The sequence below is a fragment of the Perca fluviatilis genome, chromosome 18, assembly GCF_010015445.1.
Source record: "Perca fluviatilis chromosome 18, GENO_Pfluv_1.0, whole genome shotgun sequence".
Classification (NCBI taxonomy): Eukaryota; Metazoa; Chordata; class Actinopteri; order Perciformes; family Percidae; genus Perca; species Perca fluviatilis.
Window position 1 is genome coordinate 22,338,917 of NC_053129.1, and position 23,696 is coordinate 22,362,612.

The window sequence follows — 23,696 nt, forward strand, 5'->3', positions numbered from 1 at the left end:
GGAAATGATCTCATGTTGCAAATCACAGCTTGCAAATCTGGTGAAAGATGGGACCCAGTATATGTGAATGCATCATTTCCTGTCAATCCCTTGTGCATGGGAATGCACATTGTTTCCCATGGGGGAAAGGCAGACTGACATTAATGAGTATATAGGGAGGCAGTTACATAATGCAAATACATTGAATAGCTATTGCTGAAAAAATGCTGGCCATGAACAGCATATTATAATGAAAATCTTAAGGATTTTAACCATATAAGTACATTTTCGTTTGGGCATGCCTATGTATTTGTCTCTCTCTTCCTTTCTTTCATTATTTGTATGTCACTAAAACTAGCTTTCCTTGTGTACAATGTACAGTCAAACAGTGTTTTTATGACTGAACAGCTTTTTAAGGGGAAGGAAAAAAAGGCAATTTACTTTTCTGTGTTGGGGACAAATGCTGCTTTGTTGCTGTTTTTTTTTTAAATCATTGTCATTAGCAATTATTTACAGTACAGTATTTTGTGAAAGCTTGCTGAGCAGGCATGTTGTGCTGATTTCAACTTAAGTGTCTTGCTCAAGGATATCTCAGCAATATCTGCTGATGGAAAGGAAAAAAAACAGTCACATTTGCGGATTCTCTTTACTGATGCCAATATCTTAAGTATCTTCATGTGTCTGTTGTGTTTCTAAATCATTTAGCCTGTGTAGCGCTAAGATGCATTTTACAGTGTCCCAATGCGAAGTCAAGCAGCAGCCCCATCATTATTATGAGCTATTACACCAGAATTGCATTGCTGTCACTGGAGAACATCCCACCCTCTGTTGTGGTAATTATAGCTCAATGAAATGTAGACATAAATGAAATGATGTAGATGTAGAATATATGTGGCCCTAAAGCCTCAGTGAGGCGTACAACTGGGAAACTGTTTTTGTCTTTTCCTCAATTAAATCCAAGTATATACTTAGCTCAGTGAATGGGGATTTAAAAGAATGCAAATTACAACGAAGCATTAAACCAAATATCTAATTAGCTCCAGGCAATAATTATCCACAGATGGGAAAAAATAATAATCAGTCCATCTATCTATCTATCTATCTATCTATCTATCTATCTATCTATCTATCTATCTATCTATCTATCTATCTATCTATCTATCTATCTATCTATCTATCTATCTATCTTAAAGGTCTTGGGTCTCTAACTGCTGTTAATTCACATTAAGATCGAGGTTACAACAATTTCAGCTCCAAATTACTCTAGGGATATGGTTAAAGAGTCAGCACAAACACTTTCACGTCCACACACAAATGAACTGGACTGATTAGCATCTCCGCTCTTATTATGCACCGCTCCATGTCAGAGATACCTCTGACAAACAGCATTAAGAGGAAGGGGCCGAGTGTGTGGCTGCGAGGCTGCCTGGGCCGAGGAGGGACTTCTCATTATACATCCTTCCCTGAGACAACACTCGGCCTCACCCAAGGCTCCGTGTGTCACTGTGATTATACACTACCCTGCATTAATGCGAGCCTAGTGGCGTGGCAAAACATCGCATGCACCACTCAAACGCTCGGAACACCCACACCCCCATCTTTCCTGCCCGTTCTCGTCATCAACTCCCCTCCTGCTGCCTCCATCTCACCCCCCCCCAACCCTCCTCCTCCTCCTCCTCCTCCTCCCATCTCAGTCAATCAATCCTTCATGAAATCACAAGGTGACACGGACGGCGTTGTCCTGGTAACCATCGCTACACAACTGTTGCTTGGTCACCGAGCACAAACAAGCCCAGAGCCCAGCAAGGCTTCTCTGTTGCAGAGAATGAGAACAAGGCATGAGAGAGGGGAAATAAAAGGCTGGAGGGAGGGTCGGGGGTGGAAGGTCACACACTGGCTGCTGCAGCCCTCTTTCATTTAATGATACCCTTCAAGGTGGCTTCTGAGCCCAGAGCACTGCAGCATAAAAATCAGGCAGATCTACAAATGTATTAAACACATTTAAGTTGCAGAGCAACCAAACCATTATTCTACCCCGCACGTTTATAATGTAGGTACGGGCTATTTTTCAAAATCACCAGCAGAACTGCTTCTCCATTGTTCCTTTATTATACCATTAAAATGACAATGTTTTTATATTCATGCTGCAGTTCCTTCATTGACGCATCATAAGGAATCCTTTTAAGACGAAACACTCTAAAGAATAAAATACATCAGAGCCAGGATTTATAAATAGAGCACTCTAATGAAGTACTTTATCAAGCTTGCATGAGCCTTTGGGTCCAGTGAGATATGTCAATATGTAGTATAGGATCTGACAAAATGATTCATGCAATGCTAATTAATCAATTCAACATTTCCACTATTATGCATTAATTTCCGGCGGAGGAAATAAATCAAGTGATTTAACCTCTTTGTGCGTTGCATTAATCTTTTTGCATACGTACAGTAACTGCTTCGCTTGGTTTTGCACACTTTAGTGCCACATGAGAAAAAAGGATACACATACTGTTGTTTGAAGGAAATAAAATATGATATGTCTATATTTACTGTATGTTTCTGGCAAGAAAGTAAACTGCGGTATATTTACATGGCTTTATTTAGGAAAGACACATTGATTTCTATAAGTGATTGTGTGTTTTCATTTTTTATCACATGTAAGTGTAAATTAAAGGTGTGACTAATATATAAATAGGCACTTCTTTCTTTAAGTCTTTGATGAAAAGACATCTTCCATTACACAGATGTATGATACCAGATAAAGAAAGACTAGCTGAAAGCAGGAGAAAGTGTTTTTGTCTGCAATGAAGGTGTTGCGAGGGAGGTGGAGAAAACTCACTGTTTACACACAGACCCATAGAGGGACCTTGAATGTCCATGATGAGCTCCATTCACTTGTTCACTTTCAAATCACCTTATCCCATGATTTTTTGGATGCCATCCTAAAAAAGCCAAGGCCATAATTTCCATCCAATTTGTTCCCTCTCTCTGCATGAACACTGACAGATTGTCATATTTTGGCCATGCTCCCAGAGGAGTGTTGTGAGAGGCAGGAGGGCAGATAAACGGCTATTACCATTCACACCACCTCATTACGGAGCATTTAGACCCAGGAGCACCAGCCCGAACGCACCACACAGTGGGCATTCATTCTGCTCCTGTGCTCACCCCAGAAGCCCTTTACCATGAAACTTGTGATTGACAACTGGTGCTCATTTATTCTCCTCAAAAACTATTGTATATTTCAAAACATGATTAAAAAAAAAAAGTACTGTCACCTTGCTTCTTAACCATCATTATACATACACACACAAGTGCCTGCAGCATAAAACCCCCAAAGGAGCCGTTACATTTCATATGGCTTCAGATTGATTTGGTCATTTTGACATACAAGGATGAAGTGCAGCTATAAGCATGTTTTTGCATACACAGCATAACATTTGCATTACGTAAGCAGCATAAAAAGGTTTGAGCCTACCGTCATGAATCCATCCAGCAGGCCTGAGTCTGGTTTGGGCGGGGCTTGTAGCCGCTCCATTGACCACTTCTCGATGATTGACGACACCTGAGAGTTTTCTGTGTTGAGGATGCGGAACCCGGTCATGTTGACTCCACTAAAACGATACGGTTCCATGTCGAGGGCAAAAAGGTCCTGGATACATAAGGATTAAAATCTAGATGGGTTAAGCTGCAAAAATAATTAATTTCTCATCTTTGCTTGTACACCTCTATACTGTACGTCATGTGTCCTCAGTAATTAAGAGCAGTCATTTGAGTGGCAGCAAGTGAGAGCAGAAGAGTGCAGTTGAAGGTATTTCAGGAGTTATTTTATCTCATGCGGAGGCAGCAGCCTTAATGAAGGCAAGGCTTTCAAGGTTACAGGCAGGCTTTTGGTGGACTGCCATCTATCATGTGGAAGTGAAAGGACAACCCAATTGTCCTGCATACAGCATGTCTGGCATCTCACCAGGCAGATGTCTTTGGGATGCAACAACACAGTTGACAGAGCAACAGCAGGTGATGGACGCAGAATGGGGGTGCCACGGTCAATGTTTGCTGTCCTATTCCGAAAGCAGCATGCATGGCTCGGCACCAGTATACAGCAGCTTTGGCCGGCACAGTGGCCTCAAACCGGCCAACACACTGGCTGATGTTAGGCATGTTTCCACCCCGACAAGCAGAAGCATGCCTGCTGACAGAGGCCTATAATCACTATTCTCTTTCCTTTTCCAATGACATACCTGCTGTCACTCACTCCACTTTCATCTAGCCAGGTTCTTATGTGAATGCACAAGGGATAGTTACATGTCCTGTCCACTGATAAATGTCTTTTTCAGGTCAGTTTTCTCCGACCTTTCCATCAGACTTTCCAACTGTGCCCCAAACAACACAGCATGACGTTTATTTGTTAGCTATAATGGACCAAATGGGTGACAGTCTCATCTGCTCAGGGCTATTATCTGAGCTCTCAGTCTTCTGTTCTCTGGGCTCAGGGAAGATGTGCTGCTGTTCATCTGCAGAGTGGTGAGCAATCTTTGTAGTGGCTGGATCAAAGAACTTTGGAGAACTTCAATTGCTGCTAGAGTCAGAATTAAATATATCCAACTGCTTTTGTTTTCTACACTCAGGGTTGTGGACATGCAATGGAAAGAGTATATTTATAATCAACAACATGACAATGAGTCAGCTTTTAAAGGCCATCTATTTCTATCAGCACAAATATGGGTTTGAAGTAGTAAATAACAGCATGTTATTCTTTTTCTGGCTCCAGGTTGACTCATATTTAACTTTATTCTCAGAGAAGAAACACTGCTTTCAGACATAGACAGACAGATGTATTTTTCCCTTGCAACAAGCAGGGCAAGAAGCCACAACAAAAACCAAAAAACTGTTCAAACCACACACATTTTCAGGTGGATAGTGCTGTGCAAAAAAATGGCAACATAGTAAATAATTGCATTTTGTCAACATAAAAAAGCGTACTCACCAGGGTAGTAAAAATATAATGATAGTATTCTGTCATCATACCCATGGCCAGGGCCTACAGGAAGAAAACAACATTAGTGTAGTAAGTAAAAATGTATACATATATATAATTAAGATTAATATTGATAATAACTCTAATTAATATGAGAGTATTACTCTATTCAATTAATTCTAAATGTGCAGTTAGCATTTATTTAAATTGTATAGTCTGATACTAAGATCTCTTCACTGACCAGGAAGCCAGCTGAGAAAAGAAAATGTTTCACATTAAAAGAGAACAGCATCGTGCTAGACCATTTTGAATTTGGCGGCCAGGTGGGGTTGATGATTGATTAAAAGACGTATAGAATTATTATTACACTTACAGTCAGGAAAACGCTGTGTGGTCATAACAAATACAAGAAAGCATTGCAGTTATTGGACAAAGACGTATACTCATGCAATAGAGGAAAAACTCCTAAAAAGGAGTTGTTCCTCGCCACTGTCGCAGCAACCATTGCTAATGCTTGCTCTTGGGGGAATTACTGGAATTGTTGGGGCTTTGTAAATTATAGAGTGTGGTCTAGACCTACTCTATCTGTAAAGTGTCTCGGGATAACTCTTGTTATGATTTGATACTATAAATAAAATTGAATTGAATTGAATTGAATTAGTAGTGAGTGTGTTGGAAGAGGCACTGAATTGAGCTGTTGACATACAGTATTTGTTTTGTTGTGCCTACCAAGTATTGGCCGTCAATAAATAATCATTCTTGTTGCTTCCCGTAGACACACAGCTGTATAGAGAATTCAAGCAGTGCAATACACTTCTGAGAAGACTTCAGTTCAATAAGAACCCCCACCTTTGTCATAAATAATGTGCCTGTGTAAAATGAATTTAACATGCCTGTGAGCAGAATTAGACTTTCTAATTAAAAAACCTTTATTGTGCAATGGAGAGCTTCCATTATGATGGGTCAGTAGTAGAGATCTAATATTCTACAAAGAGATTAAAGACGCACAGAGCAGAAAGTAGATATCTGAATCATTTGCATCAGTGCTTAAAGAGAGAAAGAGCAATAAAGGGAACACATACTGTATGAGCTTATTGTTTTAGTGCATATATGTACATAATGAATGAACTATGAGTCTATACTTAGTCTATGTTTCTATAAAGGGAAATTACGCACATTTTGGGACTGCAGTTAATTCAGTAATTTAATATTTAATTTAATTCAGGAAGATATATCACTCATCTTATTCACAAATTACTTTTGCATTAACTTAACTGCTCTTACTGTTTAGATATTAAACGTAAAGATGAATGGTATGGAACCCAAATGACATTAATTGTGTAAAATATTTAAACAAACCAACAATTTGTGGAATAATTTCACATACCAGTAGGAAATGTTATTTCATCATTCATTTTAATTTAATTATAGACAATTTCAAAAGTCTGCTTTATTTCATATTGGCATTTTCCCAAGTGTACTTTTACTTCATGTGAAGTTTTATTCATATATATATATATATATATATATATATATATATATATATATATACAGTGCTGCTCATGAGTATAGGAACCCATGCTAAAGTTGACTAAAAAGAGGAATACAAAAATCATCTTTTGGAAATGAATTTAAAAAATGAGAAAAAATCCAACCTTTAAGGACACCAATTTTCTTTGTGAATGAATAATGTATTGTAAATAAATAAATGTTCTTCCTTAAAATACAGGGGGCATAAGTATAGACACCCCTTTGTTAAATTCCCATAGAAGCAGGCAGATTTCATGGATCCAGGATACTATGCATCCTGATAAAGTTCCCTTGGCCTTTGGAATTAAAATAACCCCACATCATCACATACCCTTCACCATACCTAGAGATTGGCATGGTTTTATTTCAGTTAGCCTAATCTGTTATTAATCACTTTGGAGTGCCATAAATAGTCCCCCCAGGTTTGGTATTTGCAATGAATTTAAAGTGCCCATATTATGAAAAAATCACTTTTTCTGGGATTTGGGGTGTTCTTTTGTGTCTCTGGTGCTTCCACACACATACAAACTTTGAAAAAAATCCATCCATGCTGTTTTGAGTGAGATACGGTTTCTGAATGTGTCCTGCCTTCAGTCTCCTAGTGAGCTGTTCAAAATCGGCTCGGACTGTGACGTCACAGTCCGAAATGAGCTGGCTAACCACAACCGTTAGCTCGTTAGCATGCTAACCGTTAGCATTAGCATGCTAACGCTTATGCTAATGCTAACGCTAGCATGCTACGTCGTTCTCAATAGCAAAGCACTGCTACAACACACACAAGTTCACCATAATCTACAAAAGAACTACTTACATGTGCGCCCTCATTTAGAAGTCTCCCAGCTAATCTGCCTTGTAACTGACCAAAGTTGGAGAAACAGGCTTTCTTTTACTGTCTCTAGAGTTAGCTAGCTGACATGATCTACATCTGAACTACTGAGCATGTGCGAGTGCAATCAAAGATAGTACAGAAGAAGAAGATGAAAAGAGGTCTTACTCTGTAGCTAAAACAGAAACCAGGTGAAAAGAGGATCTGCAGCAGTGAGAGAGAGCTGTGCAGTACAACAAAAATATGGTGTTTTTTGAAAATTAAACCTTATAAACCTATTCTGGTACAACCTTAAAATACAGTTATGAACCTGAAAATGAGCATAATATGGGCGCTTTAATGAACTATCCTGGCTCATTTGTCAGTTGGTTTCATACCTGTTTTAGGATCCATGCAGCCATCTCATGTCCACAATCAAAGATGACATGGAACTCCTTTGCTTTCTTCATCTCCTTCAGAAGTGGCTTGGCATCCTTGGTCTCTGTGGGCAGCTGTCGGATCTTCAAACGAATGTTGTATCGTGACGGTGCCTTGATCAGCTCCTGCAGTCGAATGAGACCTGCAGACAAAGAGGACACATATAGCGTGAAAAAAGAATTATAAAGATGCAGCTACATATTGTGTTTGATCTGCTGCCATTTTGAAGTATCTCCGAAGCTGAGGAGGCCACAAAAAACAACTAGATTCAGGTTTTCTCATCAGAAAATAGGCCCATATGTAAGTCTTCCTAATCCACAGTCTATTGATCCTCCTACTCATGCTTGGCAAGCAAACAGACTGCTACAGACCTATCAAGAGAATTTAACACCAACCCAGCACATTGCATACCAAACGCACAAAATGGAAAGAACCTCTATTTGCACCCTCCTACAGAAACTTCCAATCCCACAGAAGCCTTCCAAATGTTGATTCGCTCTTGTCTTCCATGACACCGTACAGCAGCATGGAATAGGTTCAATTTTATCCTGATGGAAAGCTGCGGCCATTCCTGCCTTCTCTCTCACACACACACTTCAGATGTGCTCTGATGAGAGAGGCTCTGTTTGCCCAGCTTGTACTTGCCCCTAGGGAGCCTGACGCCACCATCACATATTGAGGTACAATCTTCACCTTTCATTTCTTGGCCACACACTCAGGTAGAAAGCTCTCCGGGAGATACTGCGATGAGATTACAATGAGTTTCTCCCTCAGTAAAGAACTTCAGAGTGCAGGGATGAAAGAGGCTGGATTGATGGGAGAGATGATTACTTGTCATGTATAAAAATGGATGGAGCTCTGAGGATAGTTTGAGAGGGAACTGGAGAGAGATGGGATTTCTTTTTTTTTCTTTGTGGAACCACTTTAAGATAGCTCAGCCTATTTTTTATTTTGAAATGAAGTGCTGTGTGAGCAGTTTAATGGTCTTACTGTGAGTGGGGCTGGGTCTCCCTGAGGCCTATAGAAATATTGGTGTGAAATAGGAGCATGCAGGTCTTGTTGTGAAAGGTACCATTGCAGGGAGGAATACTGAACCACCTAGCACTTTCCTCAGGTAATCCCAATAGATCCCTACTCCAGGGCATGTCCTCGTCTCCCTGTTTTGTTCATACTGACACTTTGGGAGGTGTTAAGCAAGAAAAAAAAAAAATCTGTCAGGGGAGCTCAACGTTTGGGAAACACTGTCAGTGTAGATGTTTGTGGGCTCTGGCTAATGCCTTCAGACTTTCCCCCTGGATCTTCTAACGGCTGTGTGTGAATATTTTATCCCCTCCGATAGTTTTTCCTGCCAGCCGTCAGATAGGCTCCAATCAGCAGTGCGGGGCCCTGGAGCATGAAGCTGTGTGATTACAGCCTGGGACCAGGTGGAAGCGGTGGGGGTAGCAACGCGGCTGAAATGCAGCTGTCACACTTTTCAGGGCGTCAGGTGTGTTATAGCAGAAATGCTCTACAGAGGAGGCCCAAGCCGGTCCTATCTGACAGAGAGAGGGAGGCGAGAGGTCACCTTTTGGCATCTCACTGGGGCAGTTTGCTGGAGAATGAGGGTGTTAACATACTAAGCTCCAAGGCAGGAAGTGAAGAGAGGTCAAGGAGATGAGTCAGAATAATGTGGCAAGTGGGACAAGTCATTGGGATTTCGTCCGGGGTTAGCGCACAGGCGCTAGCATGCTGCAGGATTGGCGGTTTCCTTAAATCTATGCGTCAGTGAAAGTAGAGCTGATGGAAGAAGCAAAATAGCAGTAAAACTATTAGTTATAAAAAGGAACAGAAGAGGTGTTACATTTCTTATTTAGCGGCACAATTTGGGATGTCAACTACAAGACAATATTCATTTGCTCTGAGTAGGGAGGGAATTCATTATGCAACCTGTCTAAAATTTAAACCTCCACTCAACTCTGTCTAATTTACCTACATTAAGCTGTCAACCACATCATGCCAAATAGCTCATAAATTGCGAATGAGTATTTAATATTGTTATCTTCTCTGGAGCGATTACACTTTACCTCATAAAAATATCACTGCACTCCTGCTAAAATAGGACTCGTCTTTTAAAATGCATATTATGAGCCACTCTCCACAAAGTCATAGGATAGACAAAATGGCTCACAGACACATTTGATAGCCACCCTCAGAAATCAAGTGTCTCTGTGTTATTAACGTCTGTTGTCAGCCCCCACATACTACAATTCTGCATTGCATTAATCTGAAGAGACACTGGGTCATTTTGGGTAATGTGGTTCTCTTTTTTTTTTAATGCTGCTGCTCACTCTCCTGGAAGACTGACATGGGCAGCACCTGCAGGACTGAGGCAGAACAGTAAGCTATTGATTTCTGAATTAACTTGACAGGTTACAAAGCACTCCCTGAACTCTGACTTTTTGTAGTTCACCTGGTGCCTCTTGTTTTTCTGGGCATTTTAAGGTTTAAAGGCCACAGGTTTTTTAAACACTGTCGCGCTCAGCATGCAAAACAAAAGCACCACTGAAAGATAAAGACAGACACCGACTGTACCTGTACCTGTGCTGTCGTCATACACCACAGTGACTGTTCTCCACTTGAAAAAGTGCACCAGGTCGAGAATGGCTCTACTGAGGGAGGAGAAGTCGGGGTACAGGCTGACATAGTACGAGTCCCTGTTGTCTGACACTTGATGCTTCCACTTGGTCTGGACGTGGGGCACTCCCAAAGCATTGCAGATGGATTGGACTGCGTTGGCTGACGAGCTGTGTGAGGGGCCAAAAATGGCCGCCACCCCGAGGGAAAGCTGATCACATGCTGGGAGGGTAACAAGCGGAAGAAGCAACAAGTTATTTTAATGTTTCTGTTGGGCTTTTAAATTCCACTGCTTCTAAATGTCTTTGGTGTTGTTTAGTTTTTGCCCACATATAAAATCCGGTGCTTCATAATAGTCACAACCTAACTGATGTGGAGGGGGGCTGGTTTTGTTTGTGAGGACACACAACCATATGGGTGATGAGATACTCGTTTCTGCCAATGGTTTAATACTAATCCACTTGGTGGCTGTAATGTGCCAAAAATGCAGCACTGTGCCAGCAAAGGCAGAGAAGAAGAAGACTAAGCTAGCAATGAAAACATTGATTTTAAAATGCAGGTTTCAAAACTAGCAAAAAATCTTTGTAAATGTAACAGCCTATTTCATCAATGTAATGTCAAGCCGTTGTGGACATTTAGATGGTGTCAGACTACTATTCCAGAATAGTGCATACATTTCACACTCAAATGAAATAGCGGACAGTAAATTATATTTCAGACACAGCTCATGATTGCCTGAATTGATTTTCTGTATTTGTCTCCAATCGTTGGTAGTTAATGTTCAATTCACATAATATGTGAGCTGTTACACCAAACAGTCAATAGCAAACATTTAACATGTTGTAACTGAGTTTTGGATGGATTTGTCTTCCTCGTATTGAATGCTCATGGAATGCTTTATGTCCTCTTTCAGAAATGTCATCAATTTTCATTACTTTTGTGTTAACAAACCTGTTAAGAATACATTTCCTAAATGCATGGCAGCCATATGACAAACCTTTTATTTTCACAGACAGATTTAGCCAATGAAAAACAAGAAAGAAATTACTACAAACAAAACAAGTACTTATTGTTAGGTTCTGCTAAATGTCCTTTTCATATCTCCTGACTCACCTTTCCTGGAAGCCTCAAAGCTGTCGAAGATGTTTATTCTCTGGATGTCATAGGTAAGTGTGGTGTTGGGGAGCAAGGTGCGGTTCCTGTTGATTGTGTTCAAGGCAAATTTAAAGGCTAGTTCCTCTGCTCCAGAAGGGCCACTCTCAATGGATTCAAATATTCCTCCTGAGGGTCAGAAAGAACACAAAACAGCTGAGAACAAGATCTCCGAATAGACTTCCTTCTCCTGTAATTGCAACTGATTCCTGAACACAATTGACATTCTTTTAAATGATCAATATAATGCAGCTCAAGCCATGCTATCATTTTCAACACCGATGCTATTGTGTTTAGTACTTTACACAGCTCAGTCAGACGCTGACATGAAACTGATTTACAGTACAGATTAGGCGTTTGGATCTCAGCCGATTTGCATTCTGTGGCAGTTGTCGGTGTAATTATAGGCAATTAGTTACATTGGGGGGTGAGTTCAGGGGTGAGTGCCCTTCTTTAACTCCCTTGCTCAGCCTTGACAGAGAGGTTCACTCTTCCACTTTGTCCCATTGATTTCAACAATTCTCAAATGAGAGCAGAGCGAAGAAAAACAAGAGCGCAGGGAGCAGAGAAATGAGGGCAAAAAGCCAAAAAAAGGTAGAAGAGGAAAAAGAGAGCCATGGGAGAAATCAGTGAGATATTTAAAGTGGTATAGAAAGAGGAACAAGAATAAAAAGACAGACGTAGTGAGGGGGGCCAATCAAAATCTGAAATTAAGATGAAACATCAGGAAGCGTTTAATTACACTCATTAAAACAAATCGACTCACAAGTTCAAATGATTATCTCTGCATCGTATTTAACTGTTACTTCAGTTGATTTTTAATGGGAGCGTGTCCTGATGGGAGTTTCATGCGGTGCTCGTCAGAGCAATCTTGTTACCTTTTGGATATATGTGAATCACACCTCGCGATGCTCATTACTCGTCAAAGTAAAAAAATAAACAATACACACGGTTTCACCATGACGCATGAGCCAGACAATATAATTACCATCGCAAAGTAAGGTCTTGTCAACTTAAAATAGCTCTCGTCGAATTATTTTGATCCAAACAAAAATCTTAAAAACTCCATATGGTCCACTAATGTGGTTCAGAATCCTAGACAAAGGAAGGCTATGTTTGAACCGTCTGATTTTCAAGCTATCAAAACATAATTTACCTGCATACATTTGAGCATCCCCAAAAATGCATGTCAGTAACGTACATAGACATATTGCAGTTACTATCAAATTTACATGCTCTGTTTTTTTACTAAATATATCATTTCTTTTTATTTGGTCCATCTAATCTACAAGCCAGGACATACTTCATTTCAGGTGTAAAATGGGGTCAGTGAGAAATATGAAACGAGATGAAGTAGTGTTCTAGGTGGTGCAGTATGCCAGAGTATGTATCATATTACAGTTTCAAAGAGAATATTTATATGTCAAACAGCTGAAACAGCTGTAGAGTCAAGAAACTACTTTCAACTTTCAAAACAAACATAAAAAAGGCAAATCGGCAACGTTACGAAAGCTGGTACACCTTTGAGGATGGACTAAATCCTGAGAAAGCTTTGCAGAAATCAAACTTAAAAGAGAATGGATCAGGGGAAGGGAGGAAAAGATGAAAGAGGGTTGTGAGAGCAGCTCTGAGAAAAAAAACTCTCGGAGTCAAGAGCAGAGTTCAGTAGTCCATTCACGGCTCCCATCTTCTCGGAGGACAGAGAGTCAGTTTGACAAAATCCAAACTGAAAAAAAGTTTAAAGCCTGTTTATCGATTCAATTACAAAGAGCGAGGGAAAGGTGCGACTGAATGAGAAAACGACAGAGAGAGTGATCCATTTGTTTTGTTTTTTTAAAAGAGTAGAGAAAGTAAAAGCTTTACAGTAACAGACACAGCAGCTATAAAAAAAAAGCATCTGGCCATGGCAGGGAGTGATAGAAAAGGAGTGCAGGAGGGCAAAGAAGATGTCATTAACTTGAGCTTTATCACTGTCCCCACTACACCCATATGTTGTGCTTCCCTACCTGCTTCCTTACTATGTTGTAGCGTTTTATTTTAATTCCAGTAGAGAATTGAAGAAGGTGAAATGGAGAGGAAAAGAGTCTCACAATGGAAGAGGAGTTCAGAGTAAACCTACAAAAGGCACTTCAGTACATGTTTTGTGCTTCACTGTCATTGAGTGGTATAATGAGGTATTCATGCGTCAGAACCGATATACAGCGATGTGATTTGATCATGCTGCTATTCATGGCATTTCATTTCATTAATTAATCTACAAAAGAAGGAATACCTGAGAATCACCATTAAAGATGATTGGAATCATGTCAGTCTGACCCAATGGATAATTATTACACTATTGCCCTGAGGGAACAGACTGAGCTCCACTGGCCTGTTCAACGAGTTTGAAAATGAGCATAAGGGTATTAAGTTATGCTCATCAGATTTCTTTGGCACACTGTATGGCTAGGGCATGCTGGTTTAAAACTAATCATACACCTTTTGTGAAAACTGAAGAGCAGGAATATTATAATTGAGTTCACAAAGGGTTACATTAAATATTTCCAAGGAGGTTTTAAGCATTACATCGCAGAAAATTAAATGGTTATTCTTTGATTTAATGCTCCTTGGAATGTTACATGTTACATGAGAATGTTTTCTTAGTATTGTTTACAATGAATGATGAATCTCACACACACATCAAGATTTCTTCCCAAACTGGACTTACTTACTGAAAATATTGCACACATTTGCACACGGTCTTTCCATCCTCCTCTCGCTGCTTGGTGTTGTGGTCAGTCTGATTGCAGGTGTGTGAGTTACAGCTGGGATAATCAGCGTGTGTGTGAATTATAGTGCCGCCATCATTGGGACTGGTATGAATTATAGTACAAATGAAAGCTCTGAGTGAGTTATGAGCTGGATAATCACCCTGACGAGAAAACAGACCTGCTGATCTGTGTGTGTGTGCGTCTGTGTGCGTGTGTGTGCGTGTGTGTGTTTGTGTGTGTGTGCGTGAGCTAGAGAGAGAGCCTGAGCAGAAAGTGGAAATGAAAAATTTCACTCCCTTTTAATATTTGTTCACAGTTAATCAAGTGCATTTTGGATTGATCATTGTAAAGCAACTTTGCCAGTGAATTAATTTCTAACAGAAATTAAGTCAATTTAAAATGAGTTCCTGTAAATAGAAATCATTCATACATCACAAATATAAGTAATGGACAAACCTTGAAATTTATGATAAAGTGGGTAAAATATATTCTACTGCTCTAAAAAAAACACATTTGTGTGACTTCAGTTCACTGTAAATACTAGCAGGGAGAGTGTATTTACTACTAATAGAAAAGGCTTACTTACTAAACCATGAATGAAAATACAGTTAGCCCTCTCTACTCAAGGATGCTCTTGTACACTGGGAGAAGGGAGTCAGATATGTTGCCATAGCAACTCATACATCTATGCTATGGCTGAGAGGCATCGGCAGTTTTGGAATCTGAGCAGCTGATTGGTGGAAGAAGGCCGTTGTGATAGTGCGGACAGCCTGTCTCTGTGACTAATGACCAGCAGCGCAGCTGCAGGATAGTAGTGGGCTGTAGGGTGGGTGCCATGGCAACTGGCGAGCAACCCTGTCGCTAGGACAAGTGGCCCAGGTATGAGTGTAAGGTCGCTCAGTTAGGCTTTAAGACCTCTACCCACCATTCCCCAAACCCCTGGCCTGTTTCTGTCTCCCTCCGTCTTTCAGCCGGTGAGCATCAGTGCTCGGAGCCAATAGGTAAGAGGCAAAAGTGATGAAAACACACCGTAAATATCCCTGAAATTCCCGATGGGAATGCTCCCTGACATGTTTGGCGGTGAATGGGACATGATGCATGAAGGCCTGCAGAGAGTCGCCGCCCCTGGTCATTAATCTGAAGCTCCCCTTGCGGTAGACTGACCTTCCAATGCTGCACAAGGGCCAATTCTCTCTCTCACTGAAAATCCCCAGAAATCTGACCAGGGCATGGGATACATCAACTGTGCAGGAGGCTCGCCAGTGCTACGATATCACACAAACAAACCATCATCAGTGTAGTCTGTATGAAAACTCATCTGAAATCTATTTTCAAGGAAATGAAGACCTGGTGTATGACCTTTTACTCATTAAAAGAAATTATTTTTTAACATTATTTGTTTGCTGAGGACCGACATTGTATTCCATTCTACATGCACATGCTGCTTTCATACTGTTAGCAGCAGAGGTGATACATAACAGTGTTTTATTTGATCAGCTACATCTTCTTTGGCCTTGGCTCAGATATAATATCTTACAGAGCCTTGGTGATGTAAGAGAAAAAATCAAAAAAAAGAAGGCAGTAAACTTGGTTAATAGAGGTATATTTTCTAAGAAGATAGAGATTTTCAGAGATTGTATTCAATAGAGATCTTGGCTGGTTCTACTAAATTTGTTTAAGAGCCAAACTCAATCTTAAATCTAATTAGAGAAATAAGAGTAAAACCAATAGAGTGAATTACTAGTAAGTGTAGTAAGTAAACTAATACAGTGAGTCAGCATTCAATCAACAAGTTAATCAATCACTCTGTTATGGAGTTATAGAAACTATTAGAAAGCAGCTTTTGTGAACAACAGTTTAGCTGTTGTTATCCGGCTTGTTGTGTGTTTTTTTCCCTCCAGGATAGAATCACTCCTGTCACCCTAAAGCCTCTTGACACTGGACTGGACTGTCACCTGCCACTGCTCGATGCTAAGCCTCAGGCTGACTCACACACTCGAACATACTCGTGTGAACACACACGATCACGCACTCCAAAGATTGAGCCTAAACAAACGTGTCAGGTAAGAAACAACTGAGTCTGAGAGAAAATGTGACTGATGTAAGAATTTAAAGCCCACGCCTGTGGCAGGCGTTCAGAGACACCTACGTTCAGTTACACTTATAATAATTAGCTCTATAATAGCCAAAAGGTCAATTTAATCAATCTCTTGTAATGAGCGCACACACACATAGTCTTCAATTAGAAATGTGTGCCACCACCCTTGTCTCTGACCCAGCTCCAAGTTGGAAACCAGTGATCATATAACATGTATTAATTCTGAGCGCTGGCAACAGATGTGCTAATTTGCAAGGCTCTTTCTATTCATAATAATGTGCCAGCTCCCTCCTCAAAATATGTGCTAATTTGCAAGGGCTCATTGTGGATGTGCTAAACTACCAGCTGACATTTTGTGTGCTAATTTGTCAAGCAGGGACCCCTTTTGGTACTAATTGTGCGAAACTGTGAGTACACTTCCACAGACCTTGAATTGCTGAAGTCCCAAATGACTTCTGTCTGCTCGCAGTTTCCAACCTCTCCACTGCTCTCAAATTGCAAATGTAACTGAAAAGAAATAGTTAGCACTGTGAAAATAAGATGTATAAGCACCAAGAGCACACACTTGCCTGCACACGCACACATATACACACACACACAAATATGTGGCTGCCCTTGAGATTAGACAAGCTCCTTAAAGAAATATGAGTGCAGAAAGTCAAATGCTATGGTAGTTCTGTAGTATCATCAAACACACTATATTCAGAAATAACAGCCTGTTCCTGAAATAAAAAAGGCCACAACTAAAGTTTACTACGATGATGTGTTATATTAAATTATTTTGCTGAACTTTTCCATATCATCATCTAACTATCTGGCAGTAACATCTAGATGTGTGCATGATTTAGAGGAATGTTCTCGAGTTTCAAATACAATCACAGAAAAACAGTGAGAGGCCACACGCGTCTTAGTGTCAGTAAAAACACATTTCACAAGGAGGAGCTTTGTTAACGTAAATGTTGATTTTGTAAAATATCAGAAAATATCATCACAAATCCCTAATGCAAAGTAAGTTGGAGCTTATTTTTGCTTGAAAAGTGACGATTAAATGATTGCCAAAATAGATATGACTTAATTTTCTGTTGATCAAATTGTTTTAATTATTTTCAATAAACTACTCTGCAAGCAGAGATCATAGCATGTAATAAATTTAAGTCAATAATTTCTTTTTCAAAATGCCTGCATGCATGCATGCTAGAGCTCATTCAGTACAAAACGCATATACTTGATGTTACTACCAACCATTTTCCAGGCATAGACACATAGCACACATCACAACATAAAGAAAACTGTAAGCGCCATGCTTGCAAAGGGTAAAAACATCCATTAAAGCTTCTGATGCTCACAAATCAACAGAAGCATGCGGAGCAGAAGACTGTAACATAACATGCAGAAAGGTGGCGAAGCGTTTTGAGCTCTTCCTCTTGCATCATTCAGCGCTGACTGAGGAAGAGCAGTGAAGCTTCAGTAAATATTTTCACTCTTTGCAAGCAAAGAGTTTTCAGTAATGTTGTTTCTCTGTGGGCCACTGTGAAAATTTTCTTTCCACTGTATCTGAAAGATACCAAAGCTAAGAGTTTGTTGTTTGATTTTTGAATGCATCCTGAAAAACCTGCCCAAATATTCCCGGGTATAACATTTAACATTCAGGGTATTACCACGTGAAAACGATTTATACAAATCACATGCAAACATGCCTATTAGTATATACAGTACATGCCAATGTTATCATGCATCATATATTAAAGTATATCAACATAGCACAACACAGTATACACCATGCAGTTATGATGTACTGTATATTGCAGCAGTGGCATGAAAACATTTGATTTTAGTGGGGGGAAAAAATCTTATTTTACTGATGCACATGCATATGGGGGTATTTTCACACCATTGTAGGTTTTATGAGCCTTAGAGCTCTCACACTTTATGTCTGACTTCCAAGTATAAACTATGAGTATTCCCAAAACTGCCGTCAAAAGGTTATAAAGTTCAAGTAAATAACACAAATCCCAAAACTGCAGTCAGGAGCTTTTTACTGCCAACACAGAAAATATGTGATTTGGCTCTAATATACAGGCCATAGGGAGCGAGTGGGACCGGTTATTGAATAGAATGTTTCCTGATGCTTCATGCCTCACCCGTTTCTGCCATTTTTCTTTCTATGCTCCATCCTTTTCCCTCCTTAATCAACACACACACACACACACACACACACACACACACACACACACACACACACACACACACACACACACACACACACACACACACACACACACACACACACACACACACACACACACACACACACACACACACATCCTCACTCCCACTGACTACAGTATGTCTAATGGTGGCCTCGGCAGGTGACAGATGGCGACCTCACAGCACTGCTCACTGTAAACTGAGTTTTAATCAAGCCTAAGCACGTGTGATAGATGCTAATTATCCACTGCAGGCTAAGAGAGGCAGGAGTCCAGCCCCGAGAACACTGAGACTATGCATGTGCATCTCTGGTTTGCTGTAACTTTCCCCATTGTGATAAAAAAAACGTATTATAATTTATTAATGGCATTGCAGCTGAAAAGACAGTATGGACTGGGTGTCTCGAGCGTCCCTGGATACTCCGGCCCTCAAGCTGTATTGCTCACCAAAACAAATATAGATTGAGAACTTGACTTAACAGTAATCTTGGAGTCTTAAAACAAACTCTCCGAAAGTAATGCAGGGGGATTTCCAACTGTCTCCAGCATACTTGCCAAAAAGACTCTCACTCAATTGTGCCATTTCTGAAATGAAACCACCAGTCTTATCCGAAAAGAGTGTGAATAGGGAGGATAAAGTTACATCTCTATCATGCCTTTACCATATATCATACGCAGCCGACCTTGGAATAGAGCTAAAAAGAAGTATAATTTATAATGTTGCAATTAGGTCACAGCAAATTAGACAAGATTCTATCGTCTTCTTTGCTCCCTTCGCTGCTCTCATTCTAATTCTCACTGTTCTCCTGCTCATCAAAATGGCCCTGTATTACACTCTATCCATTGTAATTTTGAACAAAATGGCTGTAAAATTAGACTTCTTCCTTGTAGAAGGGTAGATGTTATCTCCAACAGAGCCAAAGGTCAAGAATTAATTCAGTAACCGGCTCTTTAATGCTCACAGCTGAGTATTTCTAGGGCGTTACAGAGGAGGGAAAACACATTTTTACAGGATTTCAGAAATCTGATTAAAACATTTTTTTTTTCTTCATAAATGGAAAGATACTTGCATAGAAGGTAGTTATGATATTCAGATTGGTAATGACACAGAAGCTGGTAAACCCTGACTTTAGCATGCCATAAATGTATGAAGTAAAATATAAATATACAAAGTAGATCCGGCAATATTCTTCTTCTTCTTCTTGCACAGACAAATTAAATTACAATCATACAGAGTCATTGCTTGTGGTTTGCAATGCATTAAAACTAGAGTTACTTCACCACAGTAAATCCATAAGGTATCTATATTGTCTCATCAAAGCCATTACTGTCATGAAAAAAATATGGAGACAATATAAGGGCTGGCTTTAAGCCAAGAGACAATTGAGTATTGTATATTTGTATATATGGTGACATGCTACAGCACAATGTTCTATTCCAGGATCAGGGGAAGTTCAATGGAAACCTGAGACTGAAAAGGTATTCTTTGCATAGAAATTCAAAAATACAATAGGTAATAGAGGTTTGGAATGTGTATGTCGTATGATGATTCATGCCTTTGTGTGCAAGGACACTGAGACCAGGGGAAGAGGGGAAGCTAGGCTTGATGATAGTGAGAGAGAACAAAGTACAGAGGAAGGACCAGGAGACAAGCTGAGAGCTGAGGGGAGCCAAAGGGAGACAAAGACGACACAGAGAGGACAGTGGAGGACAAAGGGGGGGAGGGCGGTTTGGGGCGGGATGGAGAAAGGAGAAAAAGGAATGAGAAAAAGCAGGGTTTTTTTGCATAGAGGAATTTTTGGTGCCCCCCAAAGAGATTTTAGCTAGCCCCAAAGGAAAATCACCAGCACCAATATGATAAGAATTGAGAATAAAAATAGCGATTGAAATCCTCTCTAAAGAGCAATTTACCAAACAACTGTTAAACAAGCAAAATATTAACTTCAATATGAACACTAATCACAGTTTTATCTCCAGAGTCAGGCTGTACCAGACTCTCCCGGTGATTTATTTAAATATTAATATAATTTTTTTTAACCAGTTTTGTTATTTGGGGTTTCAAATAACAGGTAAATGCATAGATTTCTGTCAAATATGGTAAAACAGACTCATTGCCTTTACTGTACGCAGACTGATCATGTTTACTGCCATGCGTAGCCCTCCCCCCCCCAGTCCAGGAAAAACCCTGAAAGGATTATTTTCTACTGAAAGTACACCTTCTCGCAGCCCGTCAGATGTGTTTAGAAAACAACAGGTGATGGCCATTGATGTCTAAAGTCAGAGTAAGCTGTAGGACATACGCAGATGGCAGTGTGCTGTCAGAAAGACCAGAAAGAGGAGAGTTTGGATACAGAGAGAGAGTGAGAAAAGGAGCAGGTATGAAAAAAAAAACAGATGAGCGAAGGTAACGAAGAGGGAGAAATGGAGAATAAAAGAGGTCACTGGAGGCAGATAAAAGACACTCAATTAAACGACTGAATGGATGGCCCATTAGACCTGAACGGACACCTGCATCCTCCCCCTCCTCTCCTTCAGCCACAGGACAGGAAAATGTCAGCTCTTCGTTTGGGTTCATCAGCCTCCCATCAGCCACTGCAGTACACAAGCTAGCTGATAATCAGAGCTACAGGTACAAGTCAATATGCTACACTTCGCTGCGAGGTGTGTCGAATTTTTCTTGCTTGTTCTACAAACACACATAGGCAACTGCACAGTAGCAGAGAGAAAAAGAAATGAAAAAGAACCTGTGCATTGGCTTTAGAGAGGAAAATAGCCAGAGGCTTACCGAAGTTCTGCATGCTCATTTTTTTCTGAATAAATGAGAAAAGATCTTTTAAAAATAAATATAAAAAGACAATAGAGATGAAATTGGTGGCAAATCAAGAGTCCTGTACTAATCTTTCTTTTGATCTGCAGTCTGCCGTTAATTTTGCAATTTATCACATTCATTCACACCCTGCTGGTCTAGTGTCTAGTGTCTTTTGTCATGTTCAAGAAGAAATGGCCTTCATATGTGGGTATATCTCATTGGTAGCTGTGCGATTGGAAACAGAAGCGATTGGCTTCATTATTTCTCCTCAAAATCTTAAAACAGATTGTGCAAGATGGGAAATCAATCCAAGTCTGTTCCAGTCTGCCGTAATGCTTTGTGTGTGAAGGACTGGGTGGGTCATATCAAACAAACGTTGCTTTGAGTGTAGGCGTCTATCAACAGCACCCTGATGGAGGCTACTGCAGCCAAACTGTAGAAAAAATTTAGTTAGTTTAGCATTACAGCTTGTTTTAATTGTTTCAATTCTCCAACTAAGACACTAACATTCATGCTTGTCTCTGTTTCCATTAGCTAAAGCAGACACAAATGCTTTCTTCAATGTGCATACTGTATTTCTCCACTCCTCTCACCTTTCCTTGCACAAATACTTTCAAAGCAAAAAGGCTAGAAGGCTGATTTAGAGAAAGCCACACAAACACTTAAAAATCCTCTAAGCAAAAAGGAAAGGAAAAGGAAAAATGAAATTCAAACATAGCAGGGGGAGACGTTTTGCATAGCCCTTGTAGATCGAGGACAATAGAGTGCCATGCTGATTCAAAGAACATGATTTTAGGTAACCCTGCCTCAATATGTACTCCCACAGAGCCCATTTCCCCCTGTGGCCTTGGTTCACACAGAGAAACGTTCATACATCCGACCGCTGTCAATGGGAGCACAAATTCAGCTTTCTCTCTTTCAGTCAGTCGCTCGCCCTTCCCCTCTTACTCCTTCATTCAGCTGGCTGGAGATGAAGGTGAATCACCACATCCTAACTTGATCGGTGCCTCACATCATAGCCAAAACAGAACGGCTTTCTGTAATTGATTGACTTCTAAATCCCACGTACGTCATTGCTTTCATTTACAGTGTATGTGCCTCCAAAAATCTTTACTGCGTGCTTGGAATTCACACAGAATTGCTGGACACATTAAGACACAGTATTAAATGTATTTATCATTGCATGGATGAAATTATACACATTTTCCACTGAGCGCAATAGAAACAAACAAATGACAAAAACTGCATGTATTAATAATTAGAGCAAATACACAGTAAACATTAACCCCGGCTCCAAATCAGCATTATAACAAGCTTCCATAAGAAACCTTTGACAAGCCATGTTTGTTTCCTTCCATGTATGCAAACACTTAATTGTTAATTACAACAGTTGAGCTCCAATGAGGTTAAATACTTCACATGTTACTCCCACACATGACGCAAAGCGTGGCACGATATTGCAGATTGTATAAATATATCACACCATTTAAAACACAGCCAGTTCCAAACATATATCACACAGAGAGGAAATTAAATAGTCCTACTTTGTTGTAGTTTGGAATGTGTCAGATCTGTGATAGAAATGTGATAATGTCTACATCAAAACCATATACAGGCCCACAGAAGTCCCTGCAGCTTGTGGCTGTTTAAAGTAGTCATTAATTCACAGTGACATGCATTATTAATCCGATCCCAAACATCCTTCTTATAGTACACATTTCTTCTTTTTTCTAGTTTATGTGTTTGCATTCTTGCAGATGGTAACCTGTGATAGGTACACACAGGAGGTGGCCATCCATCCGGGACTTGGCACTGGTTAACTGCTATGCTGCCAGTTTCTTCCTTTTTTTCATTAGTCCACTTAACAATACTAACATTGATTTTTTTTTTTTTTTGATTCACACCATTTTATAGTCTACTGAAAGTGGAGACAGCCAAATACGTAATGAGACTATATCGATAAATTCATGAGATCCTAATAAGAATACATTTGTGGTTTATTTCCCCAAGGGACCTATGGATATTTGCGTAACCAATGTTTTTTTTTCCTGTAAAAGCTATTCCTGCATATCTGTAGTCCCAGCTTGCTAATAGTATATACACTGCTGACATTTATTCAGAGCTGCAGTGCATGACTCCTGGCATCCCACTATATTTCCACAACACACTCCACTGTCTTTTCTGTCTCTCTTCACAGAAGCCATCAGAAAACAGTAATAAAAGACCACAACTGAGAGTGGACTGCTCAGAGGCAAACTAATCTATCTTTTCTTTGTATCTTTGTTTTTCTTCTCGCTCACACTTTACACCCCCCCCTCCCACCCTCCCCTCCTACCC

General features: G+C 40.1%; 1 protein-coding gene across 2 annotated transcripts in view; it reads right to left on the reverse strand.

Annotated features, from left to right (window-relative positions):
- Positions 1-23,696, reverse strand: part of LOC120546833 (glutamate receptor ionotropic, kainate 2-like) — a 61,633-nt gene that overhangs the window by 32,122 nt on the left and 5,815 nt on the right. The window contains exons 2-6 of one of the 2 annotated variants that reach the window (XM_039782059.1): positions 11,457-11,624; positions 10,308-10,565; positions 7,691-7,872; positions 4,967-5,020; positions 3,458-3,631 (exon numbers count right to left, since the gene is read on the reverse strand). In XM_039782059.1, coding sequence (XP_039637993.1) covers positions 3,458-3,631; positions 4,967-5,020; positions 7,691-7,872; positions 10,308-10,565; positions 11,457-11,624 — 836 coding nt within the window. Of the gene's footprint in view, positions 1-3,457; positions 3,632-4,966; positions 5,021-7,690; positions 7,873-10,301; positions 10,566-11,456; positions 11,625-23,696 lie in introns of both variants that reach the window. The other variant, XM_039782058.1, reaches the window with a different exon arrangement.